The 23,563-nt window shown below is 41.5% G+C and overlaps 1 protein-coding gene across 8 annotated transcripts in view; it reads left to right on the top strand.

Annotated features, from left to right (window-relative positions):
- Nucleotides 1–23,563, top strand: part of SCEL (sciellin) — a 124,349-nt gene that overhangs the window by 19,754 nt on the left and 81,032 nt on the right. For all 8 annotated transcript variants that reach the window (XM_077483071.1, XM_077483073.1, XM_077483070.1 and 5 more), the window contains exons 2-3: nucleotides 13,399–13,455; nucleotides 22,695–22,821. In XM_077483071.1, the coding sequence (XP_077339197.1) occupies nucleotides 13,422–13,455; nucleotides 22,695–22,821 (161 nt within the window). In that variant the 5' untranslated portion in view covers nucleotides 13,399–13,421. The remainder of the gene's footprint in view (nucleotides 1–13,398; nucleotides 13,456–22,694; nucleotides 22,822–23,563) is intronic.

Below are 23,563 nucleotides of genomic sequence, written 5' to 3'. Positions count from 1 at the left end.
TTGATTCCATCGGAAAGATTTAAAACATGTTCTATTTCTACGTCTGTCAGACTTTTTGAAAAAAAAAAAAGTCCACTTAAGCCCACACATGATCGGAATATCCGATGAAATGATTCCGTCTGACCTTTTCTGCCGGAAAGTCCGGTCGTGTGCATTACATACAAGGTGTGTCTAAAAAGTTCAGTAAGTGGTCTGAAATATCAACAGCAAGGACCAGGTGCGCATGCATGCCCATGGTTATCCAGAGACACGTCGAGAAGCACCACCTAGCGTGGAGTACACGTGACTGTTAGGGTAAACCCACTGCGGGCAGTCGAACATAGTCAGTGTGAGAGGTAGGGTCACAGTGCAATGAAGCAATGAGTGAACATCAAGTTCTGCTAAAAAATGGGAAAAAAAGACGATGGAGATGCATGAAATGTTGGTATAAGTGTACAGGACAGAAGCCGTAAGCAGAAGATGTGTTTGCGACTGGTTCAAGCACTTTTGCGATGGGAAAGACAGACTGAGGATGAGCCACGTTCCGGTCAGCCGTCGACAAGCAGAACCCTAAACATGATTAAGCGAGTGCGACAAATGCTGGCACGAGATCTGCGACTGACTCTTCAATTGATGGTGGTTGAATTGGGCATTATCAAGGACATGGTGCACCCCATCATCTGCAAAGCTTTGGGTAGGCAGAAGACCTGTTCCCAGTTTGTGCCGCATAAGCTGACAGACGAACAGAAAGCAAAATTATTGGAAACCTCTGGAAATGTCATTACCATGTGTGACCAGGATCCATAATTTCTGTGAACTATCAATACTGGGATTGAGACCTGGTGCTACCAGTTCGATCTGGAATCCAAGCGGCAATCGATGGAATAGCGTTCACCATCTTCCCCGCGACAATACAAGAATGTGTGACAGTGGTTCTCTGATTGATTCCTAAAGAGGCTTTTGCTGGATGGTGATTTTTGCCGACCAATAACGGTAATTTGTTTGTATATTCTTGTTTGTTTTCAGATACCATTCAGCAAACTTTTTTAGACACACCTCATATACCCAGTGAAGTGACTGGCTCCAGGTTATAGACAGAAATGAAATGAATCCTCCTGCATAAGTTGTACCTTTTTTATCTGCAGTCTTTTCTCTACATATGTTCAAAGTTCTGAATTCACAGCTTGTTAGAGAGTTCTGTAAAAAGTGCGTGGAGAGCTGAATCTGCAGAGCTCAGTGAGGGGAGTTCTGAGAGCTGATTGGAGGGACTGGACAAGCCCCCCCCCCCCACCCCCATCGCTTTCACACACCACAAAGGAACAGAGCTGCTTTGTTTATATTTCATGTCCGAGGTTCACAACCACTTAAAGGAGGTCACACAAAATTGTGCCTTATTTTGCCAGCTTTGTGTTCAGACTACATCAGCACTTGATAAAGCAGAATATCCCTATATTCTTCTGTGATTCCGCACCCCCTCACCCCCCTGCTAAATACTTACCTGATCATGAATTCAATCCAGCGCTGTATCCAAGAGCACAGGACACAGAGGCCATTGACTCCTGCTGCTGTCAATCAAATCCTGTGACGAGGGAGCAGGGGCCGGGGCTGAGCCATGCTGTCTGTGTCTATGGAAGCAGGCGGTGCAGCTCAGCTCAGAATTTAGCCCGCACAATTTTGAGTGCCCCATGGGAAGAGTCTTTCTATGGGGGAATTCACTGAAAAGGAGGAGACAGGAGCAGCAGCGGGGGACCCCAGAAGAAGAAGATTGGGGCTGCTTTGTGTAAAACCGTTGAAAAGTGCAGGGAAGTATGACAATATTATTTAAACAAAAAACAAAAACAAATCTGAAGGTTTATAATCACTTTAACTTCATTTATAACGAAGTGCATGTGATATTCACCTAATATTCACTGCAGGCATATCCTCCTTGCCAATATGTTTTACATTACCTGATTGCTTTTACATTACAGTGATTCACTTCCAGTGAATGTCTGATGAAAGCCACATTCACTACCATATATATATATATATATATATATATATATATATATATATATATATATATATATTTTTTTTTTTACATATATATATATATATATATGTTTTATAACTTTTAGTAATAAAAGAAATACAGACTTTGTTTAATTATATATATATTTGTCTTAATAAGGAAAAAATACCCTACCTTGCTTAATATTTGAATCTTACATAGGATCCTGTGTTTGGTTGAAGTATGAAAGTCCTGTGTACATTGCAGTAATATAACTGTAGTTCTGTGTCACTATTCTAGAAGGCCGTATTTGGTGAATTATTTTCCTTGAGGTGATGGCACAGTGGCGATTGTTATTTCAAGAAGCAAATCTCTACATTTCATCCCATTTGAATATATTTTGCTTATGAATGGACTTTTTTTGTTCACGTGCACCATTCTGGATGGACAATTATAAGGCCCCTTTCACACATGCGGACCGTATGTCTGTATTTCATCCATCTGTTTGCTGATAGCAGGTGTCTGCGGATGAACACCCGATATCGTCCGTCTCCGCTATGGTCCGATTCTGCAGACGGAGGAAAATCCTATTTTTCTATCCGTCTGCAGAGCGGATCGGATGAACACGGACAGACGGTCCGTGTTCATCCGATACCCCATAGATACTCCATAGAGGAAAGCGGAGATCTGACAGGGCAGTCCATGCTCTGTCATCCGCCGCCTCAGCGGGGATAAACGGAGCGATCCTGCTGAGCAAACGGATCATCACAGGGCGGATCATTACGGATCTGTCCCGTGTGAAAGGGGCCTTAGAGCTCCTCTCATATATAGAGTTTTGATTTATGTCAATTGGAGTTTTGAGTAGCTGCTTTTACTTCACATTAACTTTTGTTTTCTTTTATTGATACAAATTTCACATTAATTGGGTTCATTGGTATCGCAATTTAATTACATTATTGAGTATAGAGAGTGGCTAATCTTTATTGTCTTTTTGTGCGGGTTCAGGTATCAATATTTATGCATTTTGTGCCTAGCACTCGTGTATTTTATTATCATTTTTAATTTTGCTAGTTTTGTAGCATGCAGCTTTTTGGTTTTTGTTTTCCATAGTCTTTGATTTCATAATGCCCTGATTAATATATCATGGCTTAATTTGGTATGCTATTCTCAGTAGATCAGGGTGGATTATAGGAGTACACAGAGAGTAATTAGATGAGATATCAGGTTCAATGTAAGGGCAAGGGCTTAATAGTTCTATTCAGGTAAAGAACTAAGAAGCTGGAAGAAATATTTACATAAGGGAGAGGCACACTTGCAATGCTAGCCATGGGTAAGCGAGTCATTGACACTGACAGTTCTGATAATAAACTGTAAAATCTTGTTTATATATATCACTTCTCATTGTTCAGGGTCTGAATATTCTCCTGCCACCTTGTGTTGATGTATCAAAATGTACATTCCATTCCTTCTGACAAGACTATGCAAAGCTTTCCTCCAAGGCACTGTGCAGGGCAGCCATCAGAAATTTTGGGGTCCCTTACACAGCTATAGGCCTGGGTCCCCCCGGGCGGCTGACCACTAACATTCCCCAGGGCCTGCCCACTGGCCGTTTCACCGAATCCACCCGCTGAGTCCTTCGGTGCACCCACATTTATTTTAACACTCTTGCAACTTAATGTAAACCCATCCACACCCAGCATCATCCCTTTCCACAATGTATCCCCACTCACACCCAGCATCATCCATCCATGCCCAACATCATCCATCCCTTTCCACAATGTATCCCCACTCACTCCCAGCATCATCCATCCACGCCCAGCATCATCCATCCCTTTCCACAATGTTTCCCCCTCACTCCCAGCATCGTCCATCCACACCCAGCATAATCCATCCCTCTCCACAATGTATGCCCATCTACGTCCAGTGTCATCCATCCCCTTTCACAATGTATACCCACCCACGCCCAGCATCATCCATCCCTCTCCACAATGTATGGCCAGCATCATCCATCCCTCTCCACAATATATGCCCACCCACGCCCAGAATCCTGGAGAGGGATTGATGATGCAGGGCATGGGTGGGGATACATTATGTAGAGGGATGGATGATGCTTGGCGTGAATGGGCATACATTGTGGAGAGGGATGGATGATGCTGGGCGTAGATGGGCATACATTGTGGAGAGGGATAGATGATGCTGGGCATGGATAGGCATAGTAGAGGGATGGATGATGCTGGGTGTGAATGGGCATACTAGAGGGATGGATGATGCTGGGTGTGGATAGGCATACTAGAGGGGTGGATGATGCTGGGTGTGGATGGGCACACTAGAGGGATTGATGATGCTGGGCATGCATGGGCATACTAAAGGGATGGATGATGATGATGGAGCTGCATTGTGAAAATGGATGAGGATGATGATTCTGGGTGGGGATGGGAGTTACATAGTGAAGAGGCTCTCCACAATGTAACTCTTATCTCCACCCAGAGTCATCATCCTCATCCATGCAACTCCATCATGCTACCTTTTCAGCCTCAGGTCCCTTACGACAGTATTGCCTGTATCCCCATGATGGCGGCCCTGGCACTGTGATACCAGAAATTGCATCTCTTGCCTACAATTAAGATTGTCCATCTTTGCAGCTATTGTTGGGTGCTGTGGGATTAAAGCCTGGCATACCCAGGGCAAATATTGTCTGGTATTGGTAGGTTCAACAGAAACCAGCCAACATTTGCCCTGTGTGTGTACATCAGCCTGTCCAACAGAAGCTAGCTGAAAGGGCATGCTGGAAAACAGGTGTCTGATCAACATCTAATCAGCGACCTCCTGTCAGAACACAATAGTTCAGAGGGTAGATCACTGTACCAACATCACATAGTTAGCACTGCAAGCTCCTCTCAAGCTCCTCCTTTTTTTTTTTTGTTCAGCACGCTGGGTTGAGCGAAAAAAAACAAAAAACAGTGTGTACCAGGCTTAAGCAAATAGTAGTATAAAACCTCATGTGTTAAGAATGCTTATCAGACCTATACTCTTTGAAGGACAGGTTTTATTTTTAAGTGCTTTTTAAGTACTTTGAAGTTGTCCTTTAAGTAAACCCCTACCGCCCCAAGTGCAGCGTATCTGGTAAATGACTTCTCTGCAATCTTCACTGTATAGTCTTGCTCAGCACTGCACAGCCATGGCAAACAAACCATCCAGGCAAGGTCCTCCTCATACTACTGCACATGTGCATTGTTGCTCGGGTCATTTCTTTGAATGAGCTGTATTCCAATGGATGGCGAGAGGCTGTCATGAGTACGTTTTTGATTTGCTTTTTCTCCCAGTGTCTCCTGATTGATTGTCTCACTTTCCTCTTTCTGCATTTTATCTTTTTCTATCTATTCGATTTTTTTTCTCTTAGCTCTAGGAAACTGGAGAAAAGTAAAACTTGGATTAGTAGTCAAGGATTATTTTCAGTGTCAGTAATGTTCCATTTACTACACCAAAGTTTGCAGTCTTGAGACAGAGGAAGTATCAAAAGTATCAATCAACTAAAGAATATAGCCTTTGCATTAGTAGTTGAGTTTGCCAAGTTACATAGTTACATAGTTACATAGTTAGTCAGGTTGAAAAAAGACACAAGTCCATCCAGTTCAACCTTAAAAACAAATAAATAAAATAAAAAAATAATCGTACAATCCAGATACCCAATTTTATGCCCACAATTGATCCAGAGGAAGGCGAAAAAAAAAACCCAGCAGAGCATGCTCCAATTTGCTACAGCAGGGGAAAAAAAATCCTTCCTGATCCCCCAATAGGCGATCGGATTTTCCCTGGATCAACTTTACCTATGTTAGTACCTAGTTATATTATGTACCATCAGGAAAGTATCCAGGCCTTTCTTAAAGCAATCTACTGAACTGGCCAGAACCACCTCTGCAGGGAGTCTATTCCACATTTTCACAGCTCTAACTGTGAAGAAACCTTTCCGTACTTGAAGATGAAATCTCTTTTCCTCTAGACGTAAAGAGTGCCCCCGTGTCCTCTGGGTTGACCGTACAGAGAACAACTCAACACCAAGTTCACTATATGGACCCCTAATGTATTTGAACATGTTGATCATATCCCCCCTTAATCTCCTCTTCTCAAGAGTGAATAAATTTAGTTCCTCTAATCTCTCCTCATAGCTGAGTTCCTCCATGCCTCTTATCAGTTTGGTTGCCCTTCTCTGCACTTTCTCCAGTTCCCCGATATCCTTTTTGAGAACTGGTGCCCAAAACTGAACGGCATATTCCAGGTGAGGTCTTACTAATGATTTGAACAGGGGCAAAATTATATCTCTTTCTCTGGAGTCCATACCTCTCTTAATACAAGAAAGGACTTTGCTTGCTTTGTAAACAGCAGCTTGGCATTGCATGTTGTTATTGAGCTTATGGTCTACCAAAACCCCCAGATCCTTCTCCACTATGGATTCCCCCAGTTGTACTCCCCCCTAGCGTGTATGATGCATGCATATTCTTAGGCCCCAAGTGCATAACTTTACATTTATCAACATTAAACCTCATCTGCCACATAGTTGCCCAATTAGACAGTGTATTGAGGTCGGCTTGTAGATTGGAGACATCCTGTAAGGACGTTATTCCACTGCATATCTTGGTGTCATCTGCAAAGACAGAAATATTACTTTTGATCCCAGACCCAATATCATTTATAAAGATGTTAAAAAGTAAGGGTCCCAACACTGAACCTTGGGGTACACCACTGATAACCTTAGACCATTCAGAGTAAGAGTCATTAACCACTACTCTCTGAATTCTGTCTTCTAGCCAATTTTCTATCCATTTACAAACTGATATTTCCAAACCTGTAGACTTTACCTTACACATGAGCCGTGTGTGGGGAACTGTATCGAATGCTTTTGCAAAATCCAAGTATACCACGTCCACCGCCACCCCTCTGTCCAAGGTTTTACTTACCTCCTCATAAAAAGAAATCAGATTTGTCTGACAACTTCTGTCTTTCATGAATCCATGTTGTCTGTTGCTTAAAGTGTTTTTGTTCAGCAAGAACTCGTCGATGTGGTCTTTTATTAAACGCTCCAGTATCTTCCCAGCTATAGAAGTTAAGCTAACAGGTCTATAGTTACTTGGTAAAGACTTTGATCCCTTTTTAAATATAGGCACCACGTTCGCCCTGCGCCAATCCAGTGGGACTATTCCCGTCATTAATGAGTCCCTAAAAATTAGATACAATGGCTCTGAAATTACAGAGCTCAATTATTTTAGGATCCGTGGGTGGATGCCATCAGGGCCAGGTGCTTTATCCACCTTTATTCTGTCTAAGTATTTCTGGACCATATCACTTTTGAGCCATTGTGGATCATTTGGGGCTGTGTCACTATCACCCCCATTATGGACATGCGCTCCCCCATGCTCTTTTGTGTACACAGAGCTGAAGAAAGTGTTTAATAAATTAGCCTTCTCTTTGTCCCCAGTCACCAACTCTAGATTGTTTTGTAAAGGGCCTACATGCTCAGAATTGACCTTTTTACTATTAATATATTTGAAGAATTTTTTGGGGTTTATCCTACTATCTTTTGCAATCTGTCGTTCGTTTTGAATTTTTGCATCCTTGATTTCCTTTTTACATATTCTGTTAATTTCTTTGTAACATTTAAATGACACTAGTGATCCTTCATTTTTATATTTTTTAAAAGCTCTTCTCTTACAGTTTATAGCTTTTTTAACTTTGGCCATGAGCCACATAGGTTTTGTTTTTAGCCTTTTAAACTTATTGCCCATGGGAATATACTTTGCAGTGAGGTCCCCAACAGTGTTTTTGAAGAATTCCCATTTCTGTTCTGTGCCCATTGAAGCGAATATTCTCTCCCAGTCTAAGTCCTGGAGAGTAGCCCTCATCCTTGGAAAATTAGCTCTCTTGAAGTTAAGTGTTTTTATCTTACCCGTATGTATTTCTTGTTTAGCGCTAACATCAAAGGAAATCATGTTATGATCACTGCTACCCAGGTGTTCCTTTATCTGGACATTAGTAATAAGCTCCGCATGGTTTGAGATTATAATTTTCTTGTAGGTTATTTTACCATATCATACTATGACCGCAGCATGGTGAGCAGAGTGCTTAGCATTGCTGCCCTCCAACCATATTTATTCCAAGATTTATTATAAAATCAAAGTGCTGACGTTCAAATTTACTTTTCATGTTTATGTGGGTGTCTTCCTGTTTGTGTTTACAATGCCAGGTCCTAGAAAGAAGGCACGCATGATAATGGGATATGTTACCTGTAAAGCATTGAAGAACACCAATAGTAAATAAAGAAAGAAATTCCTAACTATTATAGCAAAGTCAGTCTGTGCTGTAATAGCTACATTACTGCCTAAATCTGGCCATATATTAGTGTAAAAATGCCTGGAACCCCGCTTTAAATTGTACTTAAACCCAAATACAAAAATCACTTGTCTTGCAACTTCATTCTTTTTATTTTTAAAGACCCTTATTTTTATTTTCACCTGGTGATCCTGCCAGTAATATACTTCTTGTTCTGAGATGACATTGGGGGTTATTTACGAAAGGCAAATCCACTTTGCACTGCAAGTGCACTTGGAAGTGCAGTCACTCTAAATCTGAGGGGTAGATCTGAAATGAGGGGAAGCTCTGCTGATTTTATCATCCAAACATGTGCAAGCTAAAATGCTGTTTTTTAATTTTCGTTGCATGTCCCCCTTGGATCCACAGTGACTTTACTTTCAAGTGCACTTGCAGTTCAAAGTGAATTTTCCTTTAGTAAATAACCCCCATTGATCACTCACTGCACTGCATAGCTCCCAACTGTCCCTGATTTTGAGGGACCGTTCCTGATTTGAAACAAAGTCCCTCTGTCTCTCTTTCCTCCTCATTTGTCCCTTATTTTGGTCTGATCTATATAGTTGTATATAAAATGCACTAATTATCTATCAAAAAGTGTTTTAAAGTGCTAAACCTTTCATCCAATTTCTAAATTACTGCATTTGTAAATGTCCAAAAGCCAGTATAAATGTAATAGTCGGGGGGGAAAAAATGCACTTTTTTAATGGGGCGTGTTATTCATTCCAAGAAAGTTGGGAGGTATGCTGTACTTTAGCTATCATTTCTCTCACCCTAGGCTGCTGGCCTTTTTTGGACTACAAATTCCCACCTCTTTAAACACATTACATATAGGAAAGTTTCTTTGTAGCTCACAGTAGATAGCTGATAACATTGTCTGAGTTTTCAGTTCAGTCCACAAGAAGTTATAAGGACAAGGGTTTCAGCTCATCGAACTTTAATTTAGGATGGAAGAGCGACTCTGGAATTTGCTTTGTATGGACTCAGTCGCCCATGTGAAAGAGGCCTAACAGGGATGATGGATTGGTGAGAATAAGCCTCTGTAGTCTGTACAGTGACCATAATGTGACTGTATACAGGGTTTTCTCTGTAGTGGAAAAATAAGATGTGAGAACTGTCATCTCACCTGAAAGGCTGACTTCCCCAAGCAGACATTGGAGAGACTATCCTTTAAATCCTGTCCCAGACAAAAAATGGAGGTGAGTGGAAATCTTTCCATAATGAGAAGAAATCTCACTTTAGATGGTTTTACGAGAACAGTCTCAGTCATTGGATAAGAGCGCTGATAGGGAGCCAATCAGCGGACCTTTTTTGGTCACGCCCCTTTGACAAAAGCTGGCCGAACGAAAAATGCCTCTGACGATCTGCTCATACACTGTGTTGACGTCACACCAGCTAGTCAACATATCAGCTGCAGTGTCATTTGGTACTGCACATGCACAGATCCATTGGGAAAATTATTCAATGGAGGGCATTTCTCGATAGAACACCGGCTTCTGTTGCAGGGACTACAGTACACACAGGCCGAATGTCAGTCAGTTTCTATTGAACCGGCTAATGCCACCCATCATTCGGCCTGTGTGTACTAGGCTTTAAGCTGCTGAAGTAGTGTACAGTTCATGGGTGGGTGGGGGGTGTGCACTTTGGCCTTTTCACTTTGAATACTAAAGGACCTTGCCCCATTATTGCTTCATTGAATGATTCTCATTCATCTTTTGTTCTGGTGACAAATTATGGATTTAGTATCACTTTCCGCCCAGATGACAACATCACAAAAAGAGAGGATGAAGCTCTCCAGCAGGAATGCTGACAAAAATAAAAAACTGACAGGGGTTGTTGCCGTTCTTTAGTATAGCCAAAGCTAGAAAAATACATATTAACATAGTATTCATTTTACATTTATTATTATTATTGTTAAAATCGTATGTGTAAAACAGTTAAATGTTGCACCAGCTGTGTCGCAGATGTCCTCAAATCATTTTGCCGCTTTAACATTGTATAAGAATTATACATAGTACAAATTACAAAAATCTCTGTGGAACCATACCAAATACATTGTGCATGTATAGCAGATGGTATCACTTCATACATCCCATGTTAATTAGCCAGTACTGCAGAGATTACTCATATACTAAAAAGAGCAGGTAGGACAAGGGCAAGGCTGCAGCCCTGCCCACATTTCTCTTTGTCACTTGATAGGATCGGGTCAGAGAATTATTTGGCAAGATGCAGTACAACTAAAGAACCCGCCAGTTTCACGGTGTGTCTCTACATATTTTAATGAGGTGTGGTACCTTAGTCACCTTATCTTTTACACTACTATGATTTATGATCTAAGTAAATGTCTTAACTATCTGGAAAGATCGATTAGTTAAAACAAATGTAATACTGAGGGTTACACTTTCCATGGCATAGTTTTATATCATACCTTGATTTGTTGGATTTAATCCAGAGTTATGCACATGGAAAATCTTACATACTTGAACTTATCTATATTGAACTTTGGATAAATACGATTTACTGCATTGTAACTAGAAAAGGCACAAGTACAGCTGTTCAGGGTAGAGAGTGGACAGAGGCATTTTTACTATGATTACCATTGGCCTAGAAATCTAAGATATATAGAATTATGAAAATGTAAGGCTAATGACACACAGGTGACTCTGCCACTAGTGTTCCTCTTACAGATAGTCCCGGGTTACAAACAAGATAGGGTCTGTAGGTTTGTTCTTAAGTTAAATTTGTATCTAAGTTGGAACAGGAACATTTGTTAAGTGACCGCCAATATTTATTTTTTTCACATTTTATTTGATCACATAGGGAAGGGTTAAAGTGTTACTAAACCCATTAATATGAAAATAGTTCATCCCCCAGCCCCCCCCCCCCCCCCCCCCACAGAGTGCCTACAGGTTATAAATCAACTTTTTACATTAAAATACTGCCACTATATACCTTTTTGGATGATCTGTATACAACAGTCACATGATAAACTACACTGTTTCTCCAGATGTGGGGTGTGTGCTACTTCAAGTATGCCATTACCAGGGACCTCTTGATCCTATCATTTAGACTCCGGACATTCCAGGAAATGATTCTTATAGGAGCCATAGGATCCTGGCCTTCAGTGCCCTCTGGCAAGCCTATCATCCGCAGGTTGTTTCTGCGACTGCGGTTTTCGCTGTCTTCTGCCGCGACTCAAGGGCCTTCACCTTCATCTGTAGAGTGTGTATGGAGGCATGGTCATCTCGTACAGAGTCCTCCGAGTCACCCACGTGCCACTCCGATTCAGTCATGTGGTCCCGCATCTTGTCCATGTCCCTGTGCAGTGACCCAAAATCCATTTGTAGGGTGTCGATTTTTGCCGTCAGGGTGTTTTGACAGCTGGCAATGGCTAGCATAAGAGCCTGGAAACTATCTTCTTCTGCCCCCGGGTCAGTGGGGGTGGTTTGAGACGTCATGTGCGTGCGGCCTGCCGGGCCTACCGGGTTATATAGTTTTTGCTGTGGGGACGCCTTGGGAATGTGTCCGCCTTTCTTCCCGGAGCTGGATTTACCTCTTCTCATGCCTGGGTGTCATCCAGTGCTGGGCAAGGTAAAATTGAATAGTAGATTCTGTAGTATTCAGATAAATTATACAGGCAGGAGTGGAGCTCTGCTCAAACACGTCCGCTCGGGTCGCCAGCTTGACCACGCCCCTTGCACAGTTTCTCCAGTGCTGAGAGTTCAGGTAGGAGGAGATTTTCACTATAGCCTGTATACACGGCACGTCCACATGTGTGATGCCAATATCATGTGACCTCGCTATCTCTGAGAATAAGTAATTGTTCTCTCCAGCATAAGAGCCTGTGCAGGTCGGATACCCTGCCTGTGTTAGCTGGCCTTCCCCAGATAGACAGTGCAGGAAGGAAGGATCTGTGCATACAGGATAAAACAGACTTTTTGCACAATGCAGAGGATTAACCCCTTAAGTTCCACAGTGAGTATAACAAGCATACTATGCTGCATATACAGACTGATTTTACTGTTGTGGGTTTAATAACACTTTAATACCCCTGTAACGTTTGTTTGGTTGTCTGTGCCCCTGTTCAGAAGATTTTACCTCACTTTCTATCCCTGTGACATTTGGATTTTGAAAATTCTGCGCTGTCGTGGAAACAAGGATTAGTGAAAAAACTTGGATGGTTTTGCTGATGGAATTCCGCTCAAGCTTGCCTTGCATACACACACTCACACAAAAGTTCTCTGAACTTTCAATCGCCAAGAATTTGATTATGTACAACACTACGCCGAGCCAAGAAAATGAAGTGCAATGCTTACGAGCACGTGTCGAATTGTTTCCGAGCATGCGTGATTTTTTGCGCATCTGAATTGCATACAAACGCATTTTTGGATAGGAACGACCGTAAAATAGAAAACCTGCTCTCAATCTTTCCCTGGCTGGAATTCTGCCAACAAAAGTCCGATGGAGCATACACATGGTTGGAATTTCTGACCAAAAGCTCACATCTGACTTTTGCTGGCAGAATTTCTGATCATGTGTATAGGGCAAAACAGTAGTGAATTTCCCTTCCTAGGGGTAGATTTCCTCTCACTTGCTGTTGTCTCCCTCCGTTTGTAAGTATGAATCATATGTATGTTGGATGTTTGTAACCCGGGGACCGCCTGTACTGAGAATTTGTCAAAATTGCCAGCGGCAGAATCGCTAAGAGGCTGCCTGTTTGTTCCTATGGAATCAAACCCTTTGTAGTTGAGGCAGAGAGCTGTGGCTCTCATCACTATTTGTCTTGTGTGTCATCAACTTAAAATGGACCATGAAATAACATTTTTTTTTTTTTTGGGCGGGTGGTTACGTTTATTTTGTGTTGAGGTACAAAAGTGGAGTTGGAATATTTGTCTTTGTAATTTTTATTTACATTTTAAAATGGTTAGCAAAACCAGTAAATAACATGATCGTAGGAAACAAACAATGTAGGCAGCATATGTAGGATGCAGGTATCATAAGTTAAATCATAAACTATTCATTTATAAAAATGTTAATATATTTTTTGTTTTGTTTTTCTTTTTTACCAGATATAAAGAAGCTGTTCAGCAAGATGTCTACTTTCACCTTTAACAAATTTGGAAGCGGTAATGACTAAATGATACATTAATTGAGCACAATCAATTCTTTTAGTTAATCTTTCACAAAACGTATGTAATACCATTGTACCACAAATTCAAGGTATGCCTTAACCCAAGAGCAATTAAAGCGGTATTAAGCCAAAAAACTAAAACATGATATATGGTATTGCAGCTTACCAATCCTTAAAGTGGAAGTTCACCCTAATACTAAAATCTCGAAATCTACAGGCATCCACAAACTTATACTAACCTATCTAGCCCTGTAAAGAATAACAAAATCGCTATACATACCTTCTCTAAAGCCACTGCGGTCTGGTCCCACGCTTAGCTGCCAGCAATAGTGGCTGCTATAGCCACTAGCAATAATCGCTGTCTTCTCCAGGAAGGGGTGGCTTCCCCTGCCCCCCCCCCCCCGCTGGAAGAAGACAATGGCCAGCAGGAGGGATTCCGCATCAACACTCTCTGGAGGTTATTTACTAAAGGAAAATCCACTTTGCACTGAAAGTGCACTTGGAAGTAAAGTCGCTGTAGATCCGAGGGGGACATGCAAGGAAAATAAAAAACAGCATTTTAGCTTGCACATGATTGGATGATAAAATCAGCAGAGCTTCCACTCATTTCAGATCTACCCCTTAGATTTAGAGTGACTGCACTTTCAAGTGCGCTTGCAGTGCAAAGTGGATTTGCCTTTAGTAAATAACCCCTTCTGTGTTAATGGGGGAATCAAGCAAATTTCTTTCAGGTTGCAGGAAAATAATGCGCTCCATGTATGGCTGGCTTTAGATGCACTAGCAGATTTAGATGGACATGTAACATCAAAAAATGGGGAATGACCAGGAAAAAACCAAAGCCTACTTACCACCAGCTCGCAGACAACCAAATTGACCTGTCTAACAGTATGCGTTAAAAACAGAGGTTTAGTCCACACGCATTTGCAAACGCGCGTGTCAGCCACAGAGCCACGACACGGCACCCTGGTATCTGTGGTCCTAACACTAAAATAGGAGTGTCCCCACAGTGGAGATTATGGACATGACTGACAAATTAAAGCAAAACTCCAGCTATAACTTTTTAAGCAGTTACAGCAAGAGTTTTTTTCCCTTTGTGGGATAAAGGTTTTGCATAAATGATTAAAATCTGACTATTGTAATCACCCCTGTCAGTGTTAAATGGTTTGTCCTAACCTTCTAACTGCCACATTCATAGACCTCTTGGTCTGTTAAAGGAAGTTGAAAAACAGCAGACTTTCTGACTTGGTCCCTAGTGATAATAAAGAAAAAACAAAACAAAAGAAAAAAGAAAAAAAGAAAAATAAAGCCACCACATCTTCTCCCTCTGTTCTTATTCCGATGTTGACTCAACGCGATCTCCCGGTGCAATGCTGGGTCCGCCGTGTACAATGACTTATATTGGCATGGGGCGGGGCCACCCGGTGATGTAAGTTAGAGGCCACGGCCCTCATGGCGTCATCACCCCATCATGCCACTGGGCAAGGGTTGACGGGAAGAGGCCCTTGTCCTCATCAACATGGGGACAAGGTCCTTTGGGGTGGGGGGGCGCAGGGGCCCCCTCTCCCCATAGCACCAACCCCCCCATGTTGAGGGCATGTGGCCTGGTATGGTCCAGCAGGAGGGGGGCGCTTGCTTTTCCCCCCTTTCCTGACTTGCTGGGCTACGTGCCTGGATAAGGGTCTGGTGTGGATCTTAGGGGAACCTCACACAAAATTTTGACGCGGTTCCCCATCAAGATTCTCAGCACACAAGTCGCACCACGAGTCGGATCATCTTGATCTGACTTCTGGCGCGACTTCTGTTCAAATCAATGGGCTCCCATAGGGAACCATTTATTTTGAATAGAGACATAAAAAGGCGGCTGAAAGCTAAGATGGCTAAACGCGCATTGATGCCAATGCAAAACGAGCGGTTTTATTGCCTCTTTCTTCCTGGCGTTGGTACTAGCTTTACAGCTCATTTTTTTAAACGCCTGTGGGAATGAGACATTATACCGAGATGATGCCTGCAGCTGCAGGTATTGTTTTTTCTTAGCCAGCCAATGGTCAGCTTTCTTGTACAAGCAAACCAGCTAATTACCCGCTGGATTGTTTTTATAATCTAATAGACCCCAGATCTCTCAGTAAAGAGTACCTGTTACTGCCTATTGCTAACAAAAGGAATATTTACATTCCTTGTGATAACAATAAAAGTGATCAAACAAAGATTTAAAGGAACAGCATAACAATAAAAATATAAATTTTAAAGCACCCCCATGCTTGCGCACTAATGCAAATGTATACGTCGGTCCATAAACAGTGGTCACACCACATATGTGAGGTATCACTGTGAATGTCAGATTGAGGATTCGTTTATCATAGTGACTCAGATAACAAATGGCTGTGTTGCCCTCTATCCAACTATTGTATTCAAAGCTGTGCTGTAAAATAGAGAGAGAATGAAAGTTCCATTCTTATTGGATGCAACATAACAAAAATCCTGATATACTGCTCCCAGAGTTTGTAGATTGAAGCTGTTGTCAGTTGTTTTCTCTTTACAATGTGTCTAAAAAAAGAGTTACATTCAGTTAAACCTAGATGGTAAACAGATGTAGATAAGGCACATCTCCTTAAATTTTGCAAGCTTGACAGCCTCCAGTAAGGCCAGGTTCACACTATTGCGAATTGGATGTGGGATCCCCACATCTAATTCACAATAGCAGGAGATTGTGACTGGATCTCTATGGAGCCACTTCACATATCTCCAATGTGGCTCCAGTGTGAATTTTCACAGGAGCCCTGTGCGCCTTTTGGTCCATTTCAGGTCCGAATTCAGCCCAAAGTTTCAGCTGAAATCAGACCTGAAACAGTGAACCAGGACACACAGGACACCTGCAGTGAGCAGCATGGGCATGCAGTGTGAATGAAGTGTTAGATGCCACCTGGGTCTCCATAGTCATGCCATTTGGGATCTGTGCCCATTTCACAAGGTTGGGTGAATGGGTGGACTTTTTGGTGCCTGGACACTGCAACCCTGGCTGCTTATAGGCAGTGTCTCAAAATGCCTTCCTTGATTTTAATCACGAAACCCAGGTTTCATTAACAGAACAGCCACCTGGGTGGAAGCTGGAGTGTTAGATATGCACATGCTATTATAGGTGGAGAAGGCGTTACTCAAAAAGGAAGATAGTCAATGGCTTGCCCACCAAATGTGGAGATAATTACATGGTTCCTTAGGGCATTTCCAACAAAACCCTGAAGTCGATTAGTAGATAAGGGTTAACACTAGGGGAGTATGGTACCATAGGGATATTATTTTGTAACTTTTTACCTGAAAGTATGCAGACATTGACAGTTTATTGATAAGTACATAGCATTTCTCCAGTCATCATCAGAGCAAGTCTCCCCTAGGTACTGTTTCTATTTAGACACAGTAGAAAGTCTACTCCAACAGTGTTCAGCAATGTCTCTAACAGTGTATTTTCAAGGGAACTTAAATGTCTCTTGAAGGTGACTCTTGAAGACATTTGGTAAGCTGTGTAGATATATGCCAATTAGTGGATGGGGTAATTGTTCCCATGATGAGCATTTCTGCAGACATCATTGTTTGCATAGATAGAATGTGGTAGATTTGGGGCCAAGAGTCTCTAGGGAGTTCCATAACATTCAGTGCAGTTATACCAGTGCCAAAGGTTGTATTGTACAGTGAAGGAGCCTGGCCCATGGAATCACATCTCCCATATTGTTTTAGGGGAAAGGCAATAAGGAGAAGGTTGGAAGGTGTGATGTGGTCATTGGGAGTGGGGTAGGGGGGCATGAGAGGGATCCCAGAGCTAAGTGGCTGAGATCACACTATAAATGGATTGTTCTTTTATTAGAGTGGTGGTGGAACCAATTAGAAATATATTTGGTGAGAACTACCTTGTGATACCCTGCTGATTTTGTACTTTTGCCCACTGACAAAGAAATGATCAGTCTATAATTTTAATGGTAGGTTTATGTGTAGCTAGTAATCTGAGAACCAAAGACATGCATGTCCAAAGACATGCAGATAGGTTAATTGGCTTCTGTCCAAAATTGGCCCTAGTATATGAATGGGGACTTTGGATTGTGGGCTCCTTGAGGGTAGGGACCAATGTGAGTGTGCAATGTACAGGGATAGGCACAATTGTAGACACTCGCTCAGGTTGAACTGGATAGACTAGTGTCTTTATTCAACCTTACTAACTATGTAACTATGTAACCAAACCCCCTCTCCATGCTTGGGTTTCGTGATATATGGCATATTTCGGTCTAGATATTTTATTACACCGTATGAAACCAGAAGCCACGTTGCAAAGGTGAGTGAACCAGGATTTGGGTGGGAAATTTGGGTTTGAAGTAAAGATTTTGAGAAGATAGGGCAGAACATCCATTTTTAAGATGTTAATATTGCCAAACCAAGATAGTTTCCAGTCTTTCAATGTAGAGAGGTCCTGGGCTATTTCACTTAAGAGTATTATTATTATTATTGTGGCTGTAGAGGAAGTATAGGTTGCAAGGAACGTGTATGCTTAAATAAGTTGTTAAATCAATTTTCCATACAAAGGGGTAGTTTCTTCGTAGGTGAAGTAAGGTGGATCTAGAGAACATGACATTCAGCAGTACTGATTTAGATGTATTCACTTTAAAGCTACTAAGGTTTCCAAATACACGTTGCAGTTTGAATTCCTGTAGGACATTGTGGAGGCTAGTGAGTGGTTTTGTGATAAGCATCAACAGGTTATAGACAAACAGAACCAACAACATATAGGTCCTTGATGGATTCATTAACCCTTCTGTGTGCCATTATCGATATCAAAGGGTTTGAAAAGGGTGCCATGCAACTTAATCCTGGCTGTTGGTTTGTTATATCGGCCCTTGATCGTTTTAAAGAGAGAGTTCCCTATGCTAATTTGTTGCAATGTGGTTTCTAGAAAGGGCCATCTAACCTGGTTTAATGCTTTCTTGGCCTCTCCCATGGAACATAAAAGACTGATTGACTCGGAGTGGGTGTGAGCTCTTTGCTTGATCAATTGATTTTCTAGGCAGGAAGGGCTGATTTTGGATGACAGTCACCTTGACAAATATTTTAGCATCCATATTCATTAGAGAAATAGGTCTGTAATTGCTGCAGTTGTTTTTTTTCTGGGTTTGGGAATGAGCATAATGGTGGGTGAAACCTTTAAGAAATCTCAGTTAATGTCTCCTTAAGAGTTTGGTAGAATCTGGCCAGGAGGCCACCTGGGCCTGGGCATTTGCTTGGGTAGGTCGGTGACAGTATGAAGGAGTTCTTCTGAGGTAAATAGGTACAGGTTGTCACTAACATCAGGAGGTAATGCAGGATGGCCTGTGGCATGTATGTAGGAGTCAATGTTCTGCTTGAGCATTTCAGAGAAAAGGTCAGAGTATTTAGTTTGTATGTTGTAGAGGTTAGTGTAGAATTATTTGAAGACTTGAAAAATCTTTCTGGGTTTCTACACAAGTGCATTTGAGTAAGAATTGAGGGAATGTAGCTGGTCACGGATATTGTGTGTAATTTACGCATGAGCAGGCAACCACATTTGTTGCTGAATTCACTGTCTTGAGCATGCATGAAACGATGGTCAACTGACAAAGTTGGGATCTAGTGTTTAAAACTTTGAAAAGCGTGCTTTGCAAGAGTTTTAATTTGTGACTAGATTGGAGGATTGAAATCCCTTAGTATAGTGATGCTATTTGGCTTGAAGCCTCTCTGTAAAATGGGCTCCATTAAATATGAATATCCTCTTGGGAATGCAATTGGATGCTTTCTATTGAATGGAAGAGGATGTTTTGAGTGATGTTTTGATGATGTTTTGATGATTAGTTTAAGTTACGGCAAACTATGTGATAGTTTGATGTGATGCTTTGATGATTAGTTTGAGTTACCGCAAACTAGGTGATAGTTTGATGTGATGTTTTGATGATTAGTTTGAGTTGCTGTAAACTAAGTGATAGTTTGATGCCATGTACACACTGTCGAAATTTCGGCCAGCAAAAGACCGTTGAGACATTTTCGTCAGAAAATGCAACCATGTGTATGCTCCATTAGAATTTTAAAAGATTGAGAGCAGGTTCTCAATTTTCCCGATGGAAAAATCTGAAATTCCAATCGTGTGTATGCAATTCTGACATGCAAAAACTCATGCTCAGATTCAACTACGAGGCGGAAGCTATTGGCTACTGGCTATTGAACTTCCTTTTTCTAGTCCCGACGTACGTGTTGTACGTCACCATGTTCTTGATGGTCGGAATTTGGTGTGACCGTGTGTATTCACGACAGCTTGAGCGAAATGCCATCGGAATTCCGTTGGGAAAACCACCAGAGCTTTTTCCAACCATAATTCGGAGTGTGTGTACACGGCTTCAGAGATGTCCTATAGCTGCACAGAGTCACTGAGTAAAAAGTTGAGTCAGAACAGAGTATCTGGGCTATTGGAGATTCATTTAAGAGGTCTGGATAGATGGTGGGCAAAATAGACATTAACAGTGTTTATCTATAAATCGAGGGAATGTTTATCTATAAATCGAATACTAGCCAGTTCCAGGGACAACTATCCACATCCACATCCTATATAATATAGTAAACTGAAACAAAACAGCAACACGCCTCTCAAAGGCAGAAAGGCAGCAGGACTTTAAGGGATGTAGCGTTGTCACTGAGGTGAGGACATACACAATGATAGGATAAAAAATGCCTTTTATTGTGCAAATAGTTTAAAAAAAGAATTTGAAAATAAAAACATTCCAAAAAGTATACAAAGATATATTTGTCACAGCAGCTCAATGTTACAACTTTGAAGTTTGTCATGAAGGTAGTTTCAACTTCACGTTATGCATATATTCCAACACGTTTCGCAGAGTATTTCTGCTTCTTCAATTAATTTTTATATGCATCTAGAGAATTATCAAATATCAAAAGAAATATTATAATACACTCAGAAATGTTGTGACATTGCAGAATACATTACATTATAGCATATACATGAATAAGTGTGCTCACCAACTTTATCAACAAGATGTACAGTATGTATGGACCTCCCAATATGCATGAAGAAGAGGACCATGAAGCAGCTGCTTGACCCCTGGTTAGAACCAGGGTCAAGTCGGATAGACACTATACTGCACACCTGGCAGAGTAGGCAGGAAAAACCTGCATATTTGGAGGTCCATACATATATCTTGTTGATAAAGTTGTTGAGCACACTTATTCGTGCATATGACAAACTTCAAAGTTGTAACCGCTGTGACAAATTTACATTTGTATACATTTTGGATGTTTTTATATTCAAATTCTGTTTTTTAAACTATTTGTAGCACAATTTTTTTTTTTATCCTAACATTGTGCATGTGTTCACCTGAGTGACAACTCTACATCCCTGAAAGTCCTGGTGCCTCCCTGCCTTTGAGAGCCATCTTGCTGTTTTGTTTTGTGTAGTTAGTGTTGTAAAGAGATCATTTTAGGAAAGGATAGCAACCTGCATTGTCCACATCTAACAGAGTCAAAAATAGTACAGGGAAGGATACTCCACAGGATAAAGTTATAGGTCTGGGGCAATGTACTCATAGAAGATGATATTTGTATTGAAAGACTGGGGGGCATTACCATTGAATTAGGTTTCTTGTAAAGACAGTATATGAACTTTATTTTTGTGCAGGTTGCAAATAATCTTTGATTCACTCTCAGGTGTATTCAGACATAGGCATACAATTTACTCAGGAACCAAAGTACAAATAACCTATTGGGGCTTTGGGTAGCCTAAGAATAGAATTGCATATCTGCTCAGGCCACTGGTCATCAATAATGTTCCTTACATTTCTGTAGCTTACCATACCTAGTGGTGGTAAGAGAGGCAGTGGTATCAAATTTTTTTGTTTATTGATAATGTACCTGTTTCTGTACAATTTATAAATTATTTGGGGCTAGAGAGTGGGAGTGGTCATGTTAATTACATGGTAACTGGTCTTAAAGATAAACCCATTGTATCAAAACTTCAAATGAATGTGTGATTGTGTCCCAACAATTAGGTAAATGTAGTTTGAAGCCTTACAAGGCCACGGAAAGATAGTTCAGAGCAATGGGCTTTGTGGATGTTATACAGAGTGCTGAAAAAAAAAAAAACTATTATGATTCAGGTCAATTAGGCAGAAAGCAAGTCAAGTGGATACTGACTTAAAAGAAGGGTTGAGATAGGGGTATTAGGAGAAGGTGTGATGTTCCAAGGAGGAGGATGTTTGGGGAACACTACAAGATCAGCATAGGAGTTGGACAAGGCAAGATGTTAATTTCTTCCAGCACCTGAGGCATCTTGAATCTGATCCAATAGGAAGGTATGGATTTTTTTTTTTACATTGTACTTGCTAGGCTTGATTTGTTGTTGGGAGAAAATTTCCAGAATTTGTGTTTGGGGAGACCGGGAGGAAGAGATTTCATTGGAAAGTCAGGGAATGAGACATGTGGGAGTTCAAAAGTCCCTAGGAGATAGGGCAGCTCACCCAGATAGTGAAATGTGGCTGGCTGATTTCCAGTTTCTGTATGCTAAAAGTTGAAAGTGATAGCTTGAGCAATAATTTATGTCTCGTTTTCTGAGCAATTTGAGAACTGGCTTCAAGGTTCGGCTTAGGTTTATACTTAGTTGGAATAAATCCATTAGCAGTTGATTGGGAGCCCATAATATCCCTCCTCTGAGGATCTCTTGCTGTCTCGACTTGGTAGCCATGGCAGGTCTGTCTTTGGCCAGCTCTGAAAGTGGAGAAGGGGCTTCTGTAGTGGGTTCTGGTGGGAGCAGCAGCATGAGGCAGTGAGCCATGCCACATTAGTACTTGTTGACCATCTCCTTTTTGCTGGAGCGCTCAGTGGCAAGGGAGGTGTTTTGCTCGGAGGAATCAAAGAGGGAGTTGATCCTTGCAGGAGTAAGTTTTGAAGCCAGGTCTTTTTACCCATCTTGGGTCATTGGTAGCCTGTATAAGCTTAATGAGAGCCAGGTTAGTGTGGGAGATGCCGTGGTGCATGCTCTATTCTACCTTGGCAAGCCAATCCCACCTTTTAAAAAATAGTTGTACTGTATATTTTTTAATCTTTTAACTCTACTGTAAAAATTATATTTCCTCTTTAATCCATCACTACCTTGATGAGATAGGTGACATTATTCAGGTCTATACAAGTTTTCTCTAAAAGTTCTCTGATCTATATTTTTCTTTATTGTGTTTCTGGCAGATGCTAAAAGTAATACCCTAGGATCTGTAAGCAGAGAGAATGTGATACAAGATGTAAACAAGAGAAGAACTTTGCTAAAGGACAGTAGCTGGATAAAAACGCGGCCAGAAGATGAAGAGGAAAAGATGTAAGAAAGTGAACATGCACACAATCAGGCCGCGTACACACGCGGGGACTGTTCGCTCAACTTTGTTCGTCAAACAGTTTCAGCGGACAGTCCGCTCAAAATTAGCATGGACGGACTTGCCCACACACGACGAACGAACAGTCCACTGAAACCGTGCGCGATGACGTGAATGGCACGTACGACGGGACTAGAAAACGACGTCCTATACACTGCAATGCAACCTTCGGCGTGTAAATTCTTTCTGAGCATGCGCGAGACTTAGTTTGACGAACAAGCCTACACACGGGCGGACTGTCCGCTCAAACCAAGTTTCAGCGGACAGTTTTTCGGAATTTCCGAAAAACTTTGTTCGTCAGACTGTCCGCTGAAACTGTCCGCTGAAGCCCACACACGAGCGGACTGTCCGCCGAAACACTGTTCAGCGGACAAAGTTGAGCGAACAGTCCCCGCGTGTGTACGCGGCCTCAGATTCATGCTATGCCCCAGAGTTCACACGTTCACCAATATAGACAGAGATTAATTTCCTAGTCACAGCTATCATAACATTCAGCAATTTGTCTAGCATTGTTGCTGGAATATTTCAAATCAAAACCATAATTTTTTTCTAGATTTAAAAATATTAGAATTCAGAATATGGATAAACAAATCTCCTTGTTATTGTTTAGCACCCTTTTAGTCTTCCCATGCCCCATTTTACATTTGAGTGTTTTTATATTTTGTTTGATATTAAATGTATGCATAA

This window comes from Lithobates pipiens, unplaced genomic scaffold (genome assembly GCF_037356315.1).
Source record: "Lithobates pipiens isolate NorthernLeopardFrog02 unplaced genomic scaffold, aLitPip1_a1.2 Scaffold_16, whole genome shotgun sequence".
In the NCBI taxonomy this organism is placed as follows: Eukaryota; Metazoa; Chordata; class Amphibia; order Anura; family Ranidae; genus Lithobates; species Lithobates pipiens.
This window is presented reverse-complemented; position numbering and strand designations above follow the sequence as displayed.